The sequence below is a fragment of the Carcharhinus amblyrhynchos genome, chromosome 10, assembly GCF_965287045.1.
Source record: "Carcharhinus amblyrhynchos chromosome 10, sCarAmb.v2.hapA, whole genome shotgun sequence".
Taxonomy (NCBI): Eukaryota; Metazoa; Chordata; class Chondrichthyes; order Carcharhiniformes; family Carcharhinidae; genus Carcharhinus; species Carcharhinus amblyrhynchos.
In genome coordinates this window covers 42,426,292-42,444,294 of record NC_137333.1, presented here as the reverse complement: position 1 = coordinate 42,444,294, position 18,003 = coordinate 42,426,292, and the positions used below count along the sequence as shown (strand labels likewise).

Genomic DNA, 18,003 nt, shown 5'->3' with positions numbered 1-18,003 from the left:
TTCCCTCACTGCTACCCTCCCCTTCCCTCACTGTTACCCTCCCCTTTCCCTCACTGTTACCCTCCCCTTTCCCTCACTGTTACCCTCCCCTTTCCCTCACTGCTACCCTCCCCTTTCCCTCACTGTTACCCTCCCCTTTCCCTCACTGTTACCCTCCCCTTTCCCTCACTGTTACCCTCCCCTTTCCCTCACTGCTACCCTCCCCTTTCCCTCACTGTTACCCTCCCCTTTCCCTCACTGCTACCCTCCCCTTTCCCTCACTGTTACCCTCCCCTTCCCTCACTGTTACCCTCCCCTTTCCTTCACTGTTACCCTCCCCTTCCCTCACTGTTACCCTCCCCTTTCCCTCACTGTTACCCTCCCCTTCCTTCACTGTTACCCTCCCCTTCCCTCACTGTTACCCTCCCCTTCCCTCACTGTTACCCTCCCCTTCCCTCACTGTTACCCTCCCCTTCCCTCACTGTTACCCTCCCCTTTCCCTCACTGTTACCCTCCCCTTCCTTCACTGTTACCCTCCCCTTCCCTCACTGTTACCCTCCCCTTCCCTCACTGTTACCCTCCCCTTCCCTCACTGTTACCCTCCCCTTCCTTCACTGTTACCCCCCCCTTCCCTCACTGCTACCCCCTTCCCTCACTGTTACCCCCTTCCCTCACTGCTACCCTCCTCTTCCTTCACTGTTACCCCTTCCCTCACTGTTACCCTCCCCTTCCCTCACTGTTACCCTCCCCTTTCCCTCACTGTTACCCTCCTCTTCCTTCACTGTTACCCTCCCCTTCCCTCACTGTTACCCTCCCCTTCCTTCACTGTTACCCCCTTCCCTCACTGTTACCCCCCCCTTCCCTCACTGCTACCCCCTTCCCTCACTGTTACCCCCTTCCCTCACTGCTACCCTCCCCTTTCCCTCACTGTTACCCTCCCCTTTCCCTCACTGTTACCCTCACCTTTCCCTCACTATTACCCTCCCCTTTCCCTCACTGTTACCCTCCCCTTTCCCTCACTGCTACCCTCCCCTTCCCTCATTGTTACCTACCTCTTATTCTTTTCTTTTTTGTACCTTTAAGCACTGAGATTTCAGCAGCCTCTGAATTATAAAGAAGAGGGAGAACAAACCCTCTACAGCGAAGAAGATGTTTCCACTCTTAATAGCTGCACATACTGAATCAAGAGTAGACTGCAGCCATGTCAGGAAGATTGGACAGTTCCTATCTCATCAGTGGGTAAGACTGCAAATGAGCTTTCGGGGATGCACGGTGATACATTGGTTAGCACTGCTGCTTCATAGCACTGAGAACCCAGGTTCACTTCTCAGTTTGGGTCACTGTTGTGTGGAGTTTATATATTCTCCCTGTGTCTGCATGGGTTTCCTCCAGGTGCTCCAGTTTCCTCCCATAATCCAAAGATATGTGGGTGAGGTGGATTGGCCACACTAAATTGCCCCTTAGTGTCAGGAGGACTAGCTAGGGTAAATTGAAGGGGTTATATGGATAGGACTTGGGTGGGATTGTGGTCAGTGCAGACGCAATGGGCTGAATGACCACCTTCTGCACTGTAGGATTCTATGAGTTCTATTGCAAATCTGACTGTAAAAGACAGATGATAAAGCATACGAAGATACCAGCTGCATTGACAGGTCTGCCAGGCAGCCTGTAGTCGTTGGCTAGGAGTCTGGAACAGTGAAGCAATGGGGCATTGCAGAGGTTGGAGCTCATCTTTTCCATTCCAATGTAGCAGTACCAGAGCAACCCATGATGGAATGCCTACTGCTCACTGTCCTAACTCCCACTGCAGCACGTAACAGCGTCTCTAGATCTCCTTCTCGCTGCTGCAATGGAAGCTCAGATGGAGACAATGTGATCCATGCCTGATGCCATGCAGGCTCTGACAGCTGGCATCATGGGTGCAGATGTTAGTGCTCAAAGGGGCATGGTGGCTCACACAGTCCAGCACTCTGGGTCTGTACTCGTTGGAGTTTAGAAGGATGAGGGGGGATCTTATAGAGATGTATAAGATAATGAAAGGGATGGGTAGGGTAGAGGTGGAGAGACTCTTCCCGCTCAGAAAGGACAGCAGGACTAGAGGGCACAGCCTCAAGATAAGGGGGGCGCAGTTTAGAATGGAGTTGAGGAGGAACTTCTTCACTCAAAGGGTGGTGAATCTCTGGAATTCTCTGCCCGTTGAAGTGGTGGAGGCTACCTCGCTAAATATATTTAAGACGCAGGTAGATAGGTTTTTGGTAGGCAAGGGAATTAAGGGTTATGGGGAGAAAGCGGGAAAGTGGAACTGATCCACTTCAGATCAGCCATGATCTTATTGAATGGCGGGGCAGGCTCGAAGGGCTAGATGGCCTACTCCTGCTCCTATTTCTTATGTTCTTAAGCAATGCATGTTGCAGCACGTTATTGGGAATGCTGAGGTCCTGCCCCCTGAGGGTGGCAGTGGCTCCGTGCAATACAAACATGCAGTACTCTCTCAGGATGATAGTGTTCATGCTCATACCAATGCAATTTTGCCAATTTCCTTGGTGTTACCTCCGAACCAGCCACCCAGACTGCCGCCATCCATGCCAAGATAGTGCAATCTGAGGCTGAGGCCTCATGGCCCAGGAAATTTCCTGCAAGGCCATCTGCAATCTCCTCCAGTGAAAGGGACAGCAATCCATCTGTCCATGCAGTAACCACCAGGATTCCATTGCAAATACAAGCAACATAGGCCAGATGAGGGGGCTTGCAAGACAGACACTAAAGAATGCACAAGGGCCATCACCTCCAATATTGTTGGCTAGTTGTTGTTGCAAGAAGGTATTTGCTGCTGACCTTCATTCAATGATGTTGACCAAGGGGATGTTGTTACTCAAGGCAGGAGATCTGAGTGTTAGGGTTTACTCAATGTATAGACTATGTGATAATATGCAGAGGATCCTCTACATCAACAAAAGATGTGCTGAGATGCGGCACATATTTTGAAATTTGGTCCTCCCTGACTTCTGCATATGCAATCATAGATGGCATGACAAAGCATGCCATCTGCTCCCATGGATAATCATCTCTCTAATTGTGGCCTAAATAATTGCACAGCAGTATTACAATGAGGTCTATATCTCTGTGAGCTTATTAAAAAGTCTCAGTAATATATTTCAGCTCAGGCAATATGTATACTTTTAGCCTATTGTATCCTACACAACTTAAACAAAATATATATTGACATTGCCAAAGAGGAGATGTAAACACGGACGTTCCCAATGAGGAGTTGTGAACGCAGACATTCCCAAAGGAGTGACCCAACTGCTTTCCAGACAGAACAACATGGAAAAGATTACCTCTGAAAACCTTCACTCAGCCCCCTGCAAGGGGAATCAGAGCCATCTCAGTATGTCTGCCTCTAACATTCATGGCAAGTATCCCAGCCAGCCATTTCTCAACCTCATCTCATCCGGGGAAGTCTCATAGAAAGAGCTGATCAGGTGTTCAGCATGTAAGGCAGTTGAAGAATGAGTTCTGTTATGTTCAGTAGAACTGAATACCAGACACTGAATGGAATTTTCCCATCCTGCCTGCCACGGGAATCATAATGGGCAGGACATGAGCCATACAAAAGTACGTCGGCCTCAGGTGGGATTTCCTGGTCTTGCGTGGCCAGAAAATCCCACCTGAGTAAAGTAAGTGACTGGTCTGAGACCACCCAAACTGGTCATTTGTTGCCACCACCAAAAATGAACATTACACCGAACTTACGCCACTCTGTGTCATTATAAGTAACATTCTTACACTGCAATATAAAGAAAGCAGCAGGAAGGCAACAACAATATTCAGAATTCTGAAATGATTGTGAATAAAATATGACAATTTCTGGATATCTGAGGATTCTAGGTTTTGGAAACCTCAATCTGAAGTCCAATATTTTGAACAAAAGGTTGAACATGTTATTAAAATATTTTGCATTTATTTAGTCCTAAAACAGCTGATATTACCCAAAGTCAAATGATATATGACACATACTACAAAGAGCCAGTAAGCAAATTAAATTTCATATTGTTTTATTTTGTTTTCAACATATTAGGTTAAGAATGATAGGGATTTCCTATTTTCCTGCATTTCATCTACTCATGACAATATATTTTGCCCAAGTTAAGAATATGCATTTGTCAAAAATCTGCCTAACGGCATCATTAATACTTAAACATAATTATAAATTTACTGCATACACAGACAAAAAATGAAAATACAATAAATAAATCAGATTTTGTAGCATAAATATTAAATAATAAAATTGATGTAAGTATGCAAATAGCACTACTATAAATAATAAGTACAAAAGAATAGAATTATCTTAAATTATATCAAAGTTTTCTTCTTTATAATAATTTTCTTTATAATAATTTCTTTATAATCATCATTATAACAGGTCTTCAAAACAATATTAGTTAGAACCATAAAAATAAGCTATTCTGAGAAGTATGTCACTATTATGTTACGTATAATCCATCTAATATTGTTCATCAGTTTGTCAACTACAAATGTGTAAGGTATGTACCTAACAGCCCACCGCTCGGTTGATTCTGCCAATATAACGCACTTGTTGTCCATTGATGTTGAACACGTAATGAAGCGATTCAGAGAAGAAGTGAACGTTTCCTACAAAACAAAATAGAAAAGTTAATGCTCAGCCCAAGATCCACAAACAGCTTCACCTGATGCAAAGAGGAAAGGAAACAAGATGTATTTATTATTGTTACATTTTAGATGGACCATTCCGCAGTCTTTCCTTAGCAGATTGCAGATGTAATGAATTCCAAAGTCACAAAGTAAGTTTGAATTGGATCAAAACTTGAAATCAAAAACTCAGATCCAAGTGAATAAACTTGAAGATCATCCCAAACAAGGAAGAGCAATGGAATCAGCAGAGGTAACCAAGGAATTACAAATGAGTCTGACAAAATATCGCAGCGGATCAAACAGTGACAGGGAAAATGCACGTTATTAGATGCAATCAACTGAGCCAATATCTCTGGGGAGGCAACGGGCCTGTGGTATTATCGCTCAACCATTAATCCAGAAACCAAACTAATATTCTGGGGGCTTAAGTTTGAATCCTGCCACCAGAACTGGTGGAATTTGAATTCAATAAAAAAAAATCTGGAATTAAAAATCTACTGGTGCTTGTGGAACCATTGACCACTGTCGGAAAAACCCATCTGGTTCATTCATATCCTTTAGAGAAGAAATCTGCCGCCCTTACCTGGTCTGGCTTACATGTGATTCCAGAGCTAAAGCAATGTGGTTGACTCTCAAATGCCCTCCAAGGACAACTGGGTATGGGCAATAAATGCTGGCCAGCAAACAACACCCATGTCTCACGAATGAATAAAATAAATACAGAATGCTGAACTGTATAGTACAAATAACTGAGTATAAGCTAAACAAATACACAATCAAACTGATTAGAAACATTGAGGATGTGATTCAGATGTGAAGCATTGAGGAGATATTCAAATACTCAAGACAGTGAAGAGGAATCACAGCGCTCATACCTAGCATCCAGTGTGGAATTGGAAGAAAAAGAGCAGCTTTAAGCCTCAAAGGGAAGTGGCTAAGGAGTGATGGTAAAGAGAGCAGCAGGAGGGAGGACAGTGTGAGCATGGGAAGTTTCTTCAAAATACTTTGAGAATAGACAATCGGGAAATTTAGAGCTGATGTCAAGAAGTTTTTATGGAGAATGATTCCTATCAGTAATGGACAGCAGGGGACAGCGGCAGAGGCAGAAATTGTTTAAGAAACAAGACACGGCATGATTGAGAGGTGGGGAAAGAGTGGGGGAAAGAGTGCGAGAGTGGGGGGCAAGTGCGGGAGACTGGGGGAGAGAGAGCGGGGCGGCGGGGGAGAGAGAGCGGGGCGGCGGGGAGAGAGAGCGGGGCAATGGGGAATATAAGGATCTTTCTGGAAGGGTGAAAATCAGTGGAATGAATGGTTGTCTTCACCAACATTTCATGCTCTCAGAAAGAAGGTATCAAATGTCTGACATCTGTGTTGCCTTTTCTGCTCAACACTGAATTGTGGCTTAATTTAACTAATGAACCTGAATTGAATACACAATGATAGTTTCAATGTATGCATACTATCCTCAAAGCACTGAAAAAAACCTTTAAATTGAGGCTAGCTTATTCTAATTATTTGCCCCCAACTATCTTGTTCCTTGTTCCCTGTTTTTTTTATCATAGAAGCAAAATCATTGTCACCAGGAATTTTTTGCAGGGTTGCTCCTGATGTCCCACCCTAATATCTGCAACAGGTCAGTGCAATCCCAGTGAAAAGACACCAACGGAATTCAGATCATTGCTCTAGAGGCTGCCATCAACATCCAATTCAAGCAACTGCTCCTACTAACAGGAAACGTGGAACTGCTGCAGAAATTCTATCCTCATATTCAAGATAACAACTAGGATCAAATCGAACAACTCCAGTCCAATCAGGGACAACATTCCCCAAACTGACAGAGCGAAAATCTCTCATATTTCTGAAGGTCATAATATTGACACAAACAGCAAATGAAAGTGGACTTTGCATCATCACTTCTAGACATAGTGCCTTAACATTGGCAACAAACAGAAGGCCAGTTCAGACTCAGTGACCAAGCATACACCCACATGCACACTTCCAGGGGTCAATAAATAGCAATCCAGAACAGGAACTATGATTGATTTTATTGCCCCCGAACCAGAGGAATTCACTGGACATATACTGACGCTATTAATACCCAAGCTAAGGTCACATCCCTGAATAGACCAGGGATCAAATCTGGAGTTGGTCATCTGCGTAGCTCATGTACAGAATGGTTAACTCACTGTGCATTGAGAAATTCTGTATAGTGGTAACTGAACAAAAAAAACTGCATGCACTTTTTCAAGGCAAAGTCAGTTCAAAGTCGCTTTTCCACTGGAAAAGAGTGCATTAATACTCTGATTATCTCAATACTTCAATGAATATTTGCTTTCTAATTTACCTTGATGTTCAAATGCTGCATCCAATTTTCCAGGGATGCCTGGCCAGTCATCTACTATCAGGCGTGGGTAACCTTCATCCATGGCTTGTTTAGTCTCATCGTAACTGGAAGAAGAAGCACATATTTTATGTAAACAGAGAAACAGTGATGAGAAAATATTGACTTGAATATTGATTTAAGGAATGAGCCATTACCTCCAGTATTGGTCTCCTGCAAAGAATAAAGTCTTTGAAGTTGACATAATGTGAACAGCTGCGTCTATTTTCCTGACGGATTTTGGAATACCGAATTGATGGATATACTTTGGATAACCTGGCATGACATCATGGCCATTGATGGCCCAGTATTTGTTTCCTATGGGATTACAGAAATGATGTTGTTACATCTGCATTATTAAGAAATACATTTTCCTTATCCTCCATGTCTCCTCATCTGGGCGCCATTTCTTGACTAAAATGTTGGACAGCCAATCTAGTTCCATTCTTTTGACATTGCACTCAAGTTGATTATTTTTTGCCAGAATTGCAGTTCCCTCCATCCCTTGTTGGCTCTGTCTGATAAAGTTCAGCCCTTGACATACAGCATTATACATCACCACATACAATCCCAAAGAAGAAGTTGTCTTCAATTTCAATCCCAAAGAAGAAATTGTCTTTAATTTCAATTCCAAAGCACACATTCAAAAATGTGAACTGAACCCAAATTCCAGGACATTATGTCTCTCTTCATGGTAACATTCTTGTTTCCAGCACTAACTTATCACTAACTTATCTCTTCTTTAGCCAAGAAAAGTAACGGTACACAACCTTTAATAACAACAAGAAAATCCCTCTTCACATTTTCATACGCAGCATCAATGCTTTCAGGACTCTTTGGCCAGAATGCATGAATTAAATTCTGTTCAGCCTCAGACAGTTGTGGATGTCTCCTCCAGAGAAACCTAATCAAAAGCAAGGATTTGTTGGGATATATTAAAAGTAATCCACTGGCATTATAGTTAGTTATTCCATAATACAGCATTAGTAAACTCTTCATTAAAAACCGTTATCTTTCTAGGTACATCATATGTCTTAAAAATGTTCCCTATACAAATAGTACGTATATGATGGATTCCAGGGCTGTACAAATCCAAGTCATAGGTTTCAGCAATAACTACATTTTATTGATTGGAAGCACTTAAGGACATCTTGAAACCCCAAAAGATCTGATTTAAATGCAAACCTTTGTTCAGCGTCATTACTCTATAACCAGTCCCTGGAACATTTGGCAGGTTAGCCAGGTTGATTGGTTTTCAGTGTCTCACTAAGTGAAGGGGAGGCAGTGGTGAAATGGTATTGTCACTGGACTCATAATCCAGAGACCAAGGACAAGATCAAGGGACCTGAGTTCACTTCCCATCACAGCAGATGGTGAAATTTGAGTTCAATAAAAATCTGGAATTAAAAATCTAACGCTGACCACGAAACTATTGTCGATTGTCGTAAAAAGCCATCTGGTTCAGTAATGTCCATTAGGGAAGGAAATCTGCCTTCCTTACCTGGTCTGGTCTACATGTGACTCCAGAAGCAGATTCTCTGGAATGGAGGGCCGTTAGAGGTGGGCAATAAATGCTGGCCCATGTCCCATAAAATAATGAATAAAAAGAAAGCACTTTGACTTAAATAATCACCGCTTCCAGAAATCTGATGCAGTAAGAAGCTGACATGTGGAGAACTGTGGACAAAAACATCCTCAAGCTACTATTCAACGTAAAAAGTCAAGATTGTTAACCAAAAATGTAACTGATACATATTTGCTAAAACCTTCCCATATGAAAGTGTATGACTACTAACTAGTAAACAAATCAAAAATAAATTTTAATAAATGTTCTGGTGTGTTCAACATAGTTCATACCTATCAGTGAAAAAAAAGATCTCTCCTCGAAAATTTGCAACTGCATCAAAGGACAAATTTGCATCACATTTCTCTGGTGTCCTTGGTGGTGGTGGTCCGGGGCGAAGAGGATCATTTGTTGCACCTTAAGTAAAATAAGGTGATATTACTAAACAAGCAATTATTAAACAATATCAAATATAGGGCAGGATTCTACATCCTCTCTTGTCCTGAACCATAAAATCCTGTCTGGGGTCAATGGACCTTCCCATTGTCTGCTCCTTGCCTAGTCTACTTTCCTTGGCTGGTGGGGTGGTAAAATTCCAACCATAATGTTCAAAGCAGAGTTAGTAATCCCAGGCTAAAGGAGATTAATGCTGAACTCCAATTCTAATAAAAGTAATAAGATTGACAGTATTTCAATGACTGGTGAAGCTGACAAAATAGAAGACAAGGTGGAAATTTACCCTGGAGGCAGAATCTAGGATCCTAAGGAGATAGGAAGAAATGAAAGTGCTTCATTTCAAGAGAGTTTCCCTGTTTGTCCCAGTGCCTTTAGAGGAGGAGGAATAGAGTTTCCAAAAACAGCACATATGGAATTTATGCCATTTATTTGGGGTTTCCATAGCTTTTCCATCAAAGTTACAGCAGAGTATTGGAATGAATATCACAGAAATTCAGCCTAACATGCTCTCAAAGAATGAGAGAGAAATGTCATGCATACACTAGTAAAGATGTGTACCCTGGAAGAGAACATGAGTAACATACATGCTTTTTATAAAGTGATGAGAAGCAGCCAATGGAAAAACTGCAAACATCCTAAACTTGTTGTTTGTTTTGGTGTTTAAGATGTTCTATCAATGTGGAGCCACAATCAATTAATCAATTGTATAACATGCTGCTAAGTGTTGTCAGTGCAGTATAATTGTAGTGTTTTGGTTTGCTCTGTCCAGTTTTGGTTATCTGGACTCCTGGTGGCTATTCCAACAAAGAGCAAAACATTGACCACTCAGGGACTGACGGATAAAGGTAGTCTGAAGGAATGGATACAGAAGGTGGGTGAGAAAGAAGCACAGAATAAAATTAACTCTAGACAAAATATGTGGATCATTGCTTCCACCTCAGCGAGATGTGAGTCTTTTTCATGGAAGCTGAGCTGTCGATTGCCTTCCTTTCTATAAATGGAATAAACCTGATTTGTGTCCTTTCCCTCCCCTTAATGGTCAGTTTTGGTTTGAGATCAGGAAATATTAATCTATATAAAGAGCCTTCAACATTTGAAATAGATTTCCGAGTGATACATTTGACTCCACAATATGGAAAACTGCGGATTTCTTTACCAATTTTAATTTCAACTCATCATTCAAACAATAAACAAGGTATGTACAAGCATGGAAAAATTGCTCTGAATGCTTCCGTCCCATGTACGATCCAAATTAAAATTTATTAAGTTTATTTTTATTAGTGCCTCAAGTAGGCTTACATTAAAACTGTAATGAAGTTACTGTGAAAATCCTCCAGTTGTCATACTACAGCGCCTGTTCGGGTACACCAAGGGAGAATTTAGCATGGCCAATGTGCCTAACCAGTATGTCTTTCATTGGTGAGGCCGCAGCTGGAGTACTGTGTGCAGTTTTGGGCGCCGCACCTGCGCAAGGATATTTTGGCCCTGGAGGGAGTGCAGAGGAGGTTTACTAGGCTGATACCGGAGTTGAGGGGATTGAGCTATGAGGAGAGGCTGAATAAACTAGGCTTGTACTCGTTAGAGTTTAGAAGAATGAGGGGAGATCTCATTGAGACGTATAAGATGATGAATGGGATGGATAGGATAGAGGTGGAGAGACTCTTCCCACTCAAAAAAGACAGTAGGACTAGGGGGCACAGCCTCAAGATAAAGGGGAGGCGGTTTAGAACGGAGTTGAGGAGGAACTTCTTCACTCAAAGGGTGGTGAATCTCTGGAATTCTCTGCCCGTTGAAGTGGTGGAGGCTGCCTCGCTAAATATTTTTAAGAAGCGGGTTGATGGGTTCTTGATAAGAGAGGGGATTAAGGGTTATGGGGAGAGGGCGGGAATGTGGAACTGAGCCATGACAGATCAGCCATGATCTTATTGAATGGCGGGGCAGGCTCGAAGGGCTAGATGGCCTACTCCTGCTCCTATTTCTTATGTTCTTATGTTCTTGTGTTCTTTCGGACTGTGAGAAGGAACCAGAGCACCCAGAGGAAATCCACGCAGGCTCTGGGAGAACGTGCAGATTCTGCACAGACAGTGACTCAAGCTGGGAATCAAATCCAGGTCCCTGGCACTGTGAGGCAGCAGGGCTAACCACTGTGCCACCCTGCCACCCTAAAATGTCCAATCATAGCAAGTTAAGGACACCAGGAAGCTTTAATATTTTATTTTACAGCATTAGGTTACTTTGAATATCGTATTGGTTATGAAAATGATTCATTCTTTCTCTTCAATCAGATCACATGATGTTATTACCTTGATACAATTTAATTATCTGCATGATCGGTAAATGCTTAGGAAAGAATATTTCAACCTACCGTATAGAGCCTGGATTCCATTCACATCATCCTGAGAAAGACGGAAATACTTTGGCTTTTTAAATAAGTATATGGGGTACATCAATGCCCCAGGATCACGAGAGTGAGCCAGTCCCAATGCATGGCCAAACTCATGGGCTGCCACAAGGAACAGGTTATATCCTAAACGAAACAGTTACAAAACAGCAAATTTAAAATCTGGTGAATGTGCTTCCAAGGGTAATGAGGTTTCAAATTTTTGTAAAATAACAACTGAGCACCAAACTATTTATTGAATGGTTTAGAACAGGAACATATATTTTAATTCATGTGACTGCCCTGTCCATTTCCTCAGATTGGAGTGTTTCATACCTTTAAAAATTTCCAATACACTTCCAAATCTTACACTTACTGAAGGTAACTGGGCAAATATTCAGGTCAAAGGTATTATTAACAACATTGTATTTTTCAGAGGCTTTTGAAGAATTTGTAACCCTTAAGTGTATATATGTTGACATCAAAGTTAAAATCTTGCATTCAGATATTGCAAAAATTACTAATTAACATTACCAGTTAATAGCTATGTAAATTGCTTTCTAACTGGAAGTATCCTACTCATTTTTTCATCTTTTTGACACTAATTATGATAATAACATTGGTCAATTTCTGTACCTTTTGATCCCATTGTCCAGGTTTCATCTTCATCAAAGTGAGTGTCACCCCCAATGCCTCCTCCAGGTGGAAAAGCATGGGCCAGTGTTCCATCAACTCCATCAAATGGATAATGGTCACCATGTTCTGAAAATAATGGAACAGACAACCATCAATGTGAACTCTGAAACTGCAAAATCTGTAAGGTAAATATTCACAATGAACCTGCTTTTCAAAGTGCAGCAACATTCCCCCCTCAGAGAGGATACAAAGGATAGATCCAGGCAGCTGACTATGAGAACGCACCATCCAGGTGGTATGTTGCCCTTTCTAAAGCCCATTTTGAGGAAGGCTGTCACGTAGCCAGTGACTGGGGATGATCAATATGATTATAACAACCCAGCTCAGTGTTACCAACCAGTGTAATGCCCACCACCTGAAAGCTTTCTGTGGAAAGTTGAACACACAACAGTGGAACCTGCAATGCAAGTGTCTGCATTATTCTTAAGGAATGTTAAAGAAGATTCCTACTCCCCCTGGCCCTACAGAGATCAGTTCAAACTGACCTTCCTCTTGTCACCTCTGCTGGTGAAATTGCAATTTCTCCACTTTTCCAGCAATATTCAAAGAACCAACATTGGACTGTGGCAATCCAATGAAAGGTTCCTTTAAAATTGGTGGTGGCCATTCAATTGTGTAAAAGAATGCATTTTCAACTCAACCATTCCATCTTAAGAACATAAGAACATAAGAAATAGGAGCAGGAGTAGGCCAACTAGCCCTTCGAGCCTGCCCCGCCATTCAATAAGATCATGGCTGATCTGTCGTGGCCCTCTCCCCACAACCCTTAATCCCCTCTCTCATCAAAAACCCATCAACCCGCATCTTAAAAATATTTAGCGAGGCAGCCTCCACCACTTCAACGGGCAGAGAATTCCAGAGATTCACCACCCTTTGAGTGAAGAAGTTCCTCCTCAACTCTGTTCCAAACCGCCCCCCCCTTTATCTTGAGGCTATGCCCCCTAGTCCTACTATCCTTTCTGAGCGGGAAGAGTCTCTCCACCTCTATCCTATCCAACCCATTCATCATCTTATACGTCTCAATGAGATCTCCCCTCATTCTTCTAAACTCTAACGAGTACAAGCCTAATCTATTCAGCCTCTCCTCATAGCTCAACCCCCTCAACTCCGGCATCAGCCTAGTAAACCTCCTCTGCACTCCCTCCAAGGCTAAAATATCCTTGCGTAAGTACGGCGCCCAAAACTGCACACAGTACTCCAGCTGCGGCCTCACCAATGCCCTATACAGCTGCAGCAAGATGAAATTATGGTCTACACACTGATACTTACTGGAATTCCATCAGTTTGTATGTTATTTGAACTGAAATGAGAACCTCTAGATGGTTTTCTCCAGTTTTCTCCTGCTCTAATCCAGGTGAAATAGAGTGAATCACACCGTTACAATTGACATTGACTTTGCAACATTGGTCATTAAGTGAAATTGAGATCCTACAGGTTCCAATGCTTCCATATGGACTGTCCTGTAAACCATCTACAGAGCCCTAACTCTATCTTCAAATGGGAAATCCAATTTCAACAACACAAATGAGGACCTGTATATTCAGAATGGGATTATGAGATATACTGTATGTGTGTATTTCCATTCCTAACATCTGTAGGCAACTTACAACACCAAACAGTCATCAAACCAGGATCTCACACGTTTCCCTTCAACTCCATCAACACTGCTCATTTTCTTACAATTTCATCCACCAGCTAACAAGAAATTTTGATTTTTAAATGAATCCTGAAAGCAACAGTAATGGAAATGATTTGTGTTAATACCTCGAGCCCCGAATGAGATCATGATGTCGGCTTCTCCTTCAGAGATTCTTCTGAACTTCAGAGGCGTGACGTCACTCCAAATCTTGAAGGCTTTTTTAATGGCGGCGTTCACTTTGCCGGGGGAAATATCCGGGGTATAATTTAAAATTCTTCATAAAAGAAAACAGAACATAAGGTTTTGTGTCTGCAAAGGTACTGGGCTAAATTTTGCTGACACCCTTCAGCTCACAAATCAACTGCCCCGTTAACTTGCTGCAACTGAGGGCTGAGAATGGCACCGTAAGTACAATGAAACCTCAGTGACCATTAGCAGCAACAGTCTATTTACTTGAACAATGTGATCCAAGGACTGAGAACGAAATAAAGGAACAAGTGATAAGGAAGTGGGGAGAACAGGACTGAAGGTGTGCAGGATACATTGAATTCAAATAAGAGAAACAAAAATTAGAAATTTAAAAAGAAAAATTACATTTAACTTTTTTAAAATCTAAGGATTTCATTTTTTTTTAAATATGATGAGTGAGATTGAAGAATACAGATTATCCCCTACACGAGGCCTGATTTGACTTGAATTAACAATTCTAACCTCATTCATGAGTTTAGTCCTTGGATCAAAACTTTTGGGGTGGGATTTTACGCTCGCCCGAGGCCAATGGAAATTTCCGTTCTGCAAGCCTTGCCAGCTCTGATTCCAAGGCGGGCGAAGGGGTAAAATTCCAGCCTCTGTATCCATTTAATAATCAGTTAATGCAAAATTACAAAAACAGTCTAGTTAAAACTATATGGCGTTTGTTTAAGGGAAACAGTTGAGCAGAACAAATGGAATGTGCACGTCTTAGAGATTTACAACACAGGCAAGATCTCTTCACCCCCTGAACTTCCTGCCCAATTGTGCCTTAATAATATCAGTCATTCTTAACACACTTTTACCTTTACAGCAACATTTGACCCAATCAATTATGGAAATGATGTTCTGAAATGCTCTGAAAAGTATTACCTGTATGTTATTTTGTTCTTTTTCCATTTAATAGTTCCGGGGAAGTGATTATATTCAGCAACGTCAGGGACTCCACATCGAGGTTTCTCCATGGCTTCCATCGTTGCAGAGTCCAGATTTCCAGTTACCTCAAGACCAAAGAATTCTTGCATTTTCCTAATCTTTTTGGACAGGGAACTCTTCGATACGTAGTTTAGCACCTTTGAAGAAAACAGTGGTGAACTGTCTTCGAACTTGTAAAATTGGTTCAAATAGGCCTTCAAGAAAACAAAATATCAACATTGTTAATCTTGACATTTTCAGTGAAAGAAGAAAGACAAATCTGTTTAAATCCATTCAATAGTTTTATTATATTAGTTACGTTCCACACAGTACCTCTGCAAATTGCCGATCCTCTCCATCTCTCTTGTAGCTCTCTGAACGTAGTGAAGCAGCAGAAGAAAAAGATGCAGAAAGTAAAACAAACAACACTGAAAAGCAGAAGTGCTTCATCTTTCTGTTCTCAACTGGAACTGAGAGAGAAACTTCTGCTTCTGATTCTCTCCTTACAGCTTATATAGTATTTTCTGTCCCATGTTCTGCTAATTATCAAATGATTCATGTTTGAGGGAGAGCAGAAACCCCAAACATGTCATGACTAATTAAGCAAAGATAGGAAGTCCATTAAAGGACATGCTTGTCTTCCCTTATTCAGTACATACAATTCTTTGATATATTGTTAAGTATTTATTTGCCAAGAAGCAGTTTAAACTGTATTTAAGTGAACAATTGTCAACAAAATCAGTGTAGATTTTTGTCTGATTACGACTTAAACATGGAATCTTACAAGAATTCATCAGTGTCGGTTCTGGGTGAAAGAAGGACGGATTCCTCCCAATGCAGGAAACCAGCTCTCAGAGGGATGCCGGAGGCTAGGACCCTGCTGGGCTCCTGGTCGATGATGTACCCCTGAATCTGGTCATCTCAGAGCTGATGGAACTGGAAAGAGACACAAGCATCAGGAAGGGATGACCACATCCCTCCTCGGAGTGCAAAGCCAACCAGAGGAGTCACATCGCCTTCTGTCTGAGGAAATTGTGCCATCAATTCAACATAACAAGACCAACACTGCAAGGGCGGCATTCACAGTGGAGACCTTGGCACAGGACATATACTCCATGGAAGAGAATATTGGCACAATGGTTCAGCTCATGATCTCCACATGAGGGTGTGAGCTCCGTGGTGCAGGGTTTCTAATGCGTGATGCAGGCATCAGTTGGAATCCTCAAATGTCAATGCCAGAGGATGCTGGGGTTTCTAGATCTCACTCCAACTGCCCTTCTATCCCATGAAGAGTACTGAGGCCATCAGGCATCAGTAGGGATGAGGATGACCTGGGGCCCTGGAGACCCCAGGGGCGTTCAGCCTATCTGACAGCACCCCCTCCCTGTCAGCAACATGCCTCCAGGCTAACATACCATAGACAGCAGCACTGCAACACCCATGCTGCCTGAAAGCAGGCCAGAACCCATGAGATCCAGGCCCACCTGGGGGTGCTCACCAAGGTAATCTCAGACAACAGGGTGTAGAAGTCAGCAAGCTTCTCCAACCTCAGCTGTGGATTCTAGGGAAGCACCTAGACGTAGTGCAAGGGTAAGGAAGGGTAGGAAGTTGTTGGCCCCGAGTTGGCATGGGTGAAAGTAGGCATAAGTGTAGAAATGTCACCACTGTACTTACTTCGAGAATAACGATTCACTCTGTTAACCCACAGAGCCGTCACCATATCATTTGGTGCCGAAAACAATGTAAACCCCTACAGGCACTCAGCACTTCATCCCTGATGAGTGTGAGAACGGCTGTGCGATGACTCACCCACAGTGAGGAAACTATAGACACTCAGTTGACGGCAACTCTTCCCCAACCCCCAGAAACCCAGGAAAGCTTTCCCACATCCCCATTCATTGACGGGAGTGTGCTTCACACCACAATAATGTGGGAGACCTGCTGGGTGCTATATTGTAGAGCACTCCCTTACCGACACAGATACCAGACAGCATCTTCACCAGTCCAATGGTCTGCTCCACCGGCTTACAGATTAGAGCATGAGTCTCATTGTACCAAGTCTCCACTGGTATTTGTGCACCCTCCCTCCTGTCCCAGTGTCATCCGTGACTTTCTGAGTGAGTGGGTGGGTGCCCCTTGTCCCCGAGGAGTCATTCTTCCAGCCACCACTCTCCCTCAAAAGATGGCTAGTATTTGCTAGTGACCCAAGATATAATTTCCATGGGTGTCCTTGGAAAACGGGCACACACCTGCAAGATGCACACTATGTGGTCACAAACACATCAGACATTGAGAGGGTTGAATCCCTTGCGGTTCATGAAAGGCGCCCGTTAGCGTGATGATCCAGTGAGTGCTCTGTGTCACTGGCTCTGTGCCATAGCGAACGAAGAAAATCTGGACACAAGAGAACTTCCCACCTCAGGCTGATACCCTTGCTATACCTGCAAGAAAGGCTGCCAGAAAGTGGATCCTCCAAAATAGTTGCTTCCTTCTTTATCTACAAATACTGAGCATACATCATCTTTGAGAAATTGGGGTGATAGAACAGGATAAATGAACTTCTGTCTTGTAACAGACCTGGGGAGGAGATTTTAAAAGTAAGGGATTTTGCAACTTGTCCATGGTGAAAACAATTCATTTGGAGGTGGGGGTTTGGGGTAGGGGTGTTTGACTGAAATTTACAGATTCCAAGTTCATTTGCCAATTTCAGCAGGAGCTATTGATTTTTCCCTGAGCTTCGAGACACTTTATTATAATTGAGGTGCTATATCAACAAAGGTTGTTGTTGGTGTGAGGAAGAAGGAATCAGATGTGAAGCAACTTTATAGTAGCTGGCCATTAATATACTGAAAACATTGGGCTATATCCTGTGTTCTTCCTCTGGTTACTGCCTACCTTGCCCTCACTCTTTAATCTGTATCCTTCCTTTTCATTCCCTGCAGTGGGAAATTCTTGAACCTGTTCTGAGTGATCAGCTTCACATTTCTGCAAGCTGAGGCCATTTTTGCAGCCAGTGTTTAAAGTTTTGCAGAATGATCCCAAATGCGTTATTCTTCCAAAAACCCCTTCTT

The 18,003-nt window shown here is 42.5% G+C and overlaps 1 protein-coding gene across 1 annotated transcript in view; it reads right to left on the bottom strand.

Moving 5' to 3' along the window:
- Positions 1 to 15,382, bottom strand: part of LOC145349488 (uncharacterized) — a 63,995-nt gene extending 48,613 nt beyond the window's left edge. Inside the window, exons 1-10 of the mRNA XM_080198023.1 lie at positions 15,266 to 15,382; positions 14,891 to 15,147; positions 13,894 to 14,042; positions 12,070 to 12,195; positions 11,419 to 11,580; positions 8,891 to 9,014; positions 7,804 to 7,937; positions 7,192 to 7,351; positions 6,998 to 7,101; positions 4,537 to 4,632 (exon numbers count right to left, since the gene is read on the bottom strand). Coding sequence (XP_080054149.1) covers positions 4,537 to 4,632; positions 6,998 to 7,101; positions 7,192 to 7,351; positions 7,804 to 7,937; positions 8,891 to 9,014; positions 11,419 to 11,580; positions 12,070 to 12,195; positions 13,894 to 14,042; positions 14,891 to 15,147; positions 15,266 to 15,382 — 1,429 coding nt within the window. The remainder of the gene's footprint in view (positions 1 to 4,536; positions 4,633 to 6,997; positions 7,102 to 7,191; positions 7,352 to 7,803; positions 7,938 to 8,890; positions 9,015 to 11,418; positions 11,581 to 12,069; positions 12,196 to 13,893; positions 14,043 to 14,890; positions 15,148 to 15,265) is intronic.
- Between the last annotated feature and the right edge of the window lie 2,621 nt (positions 15,383 to 18,003).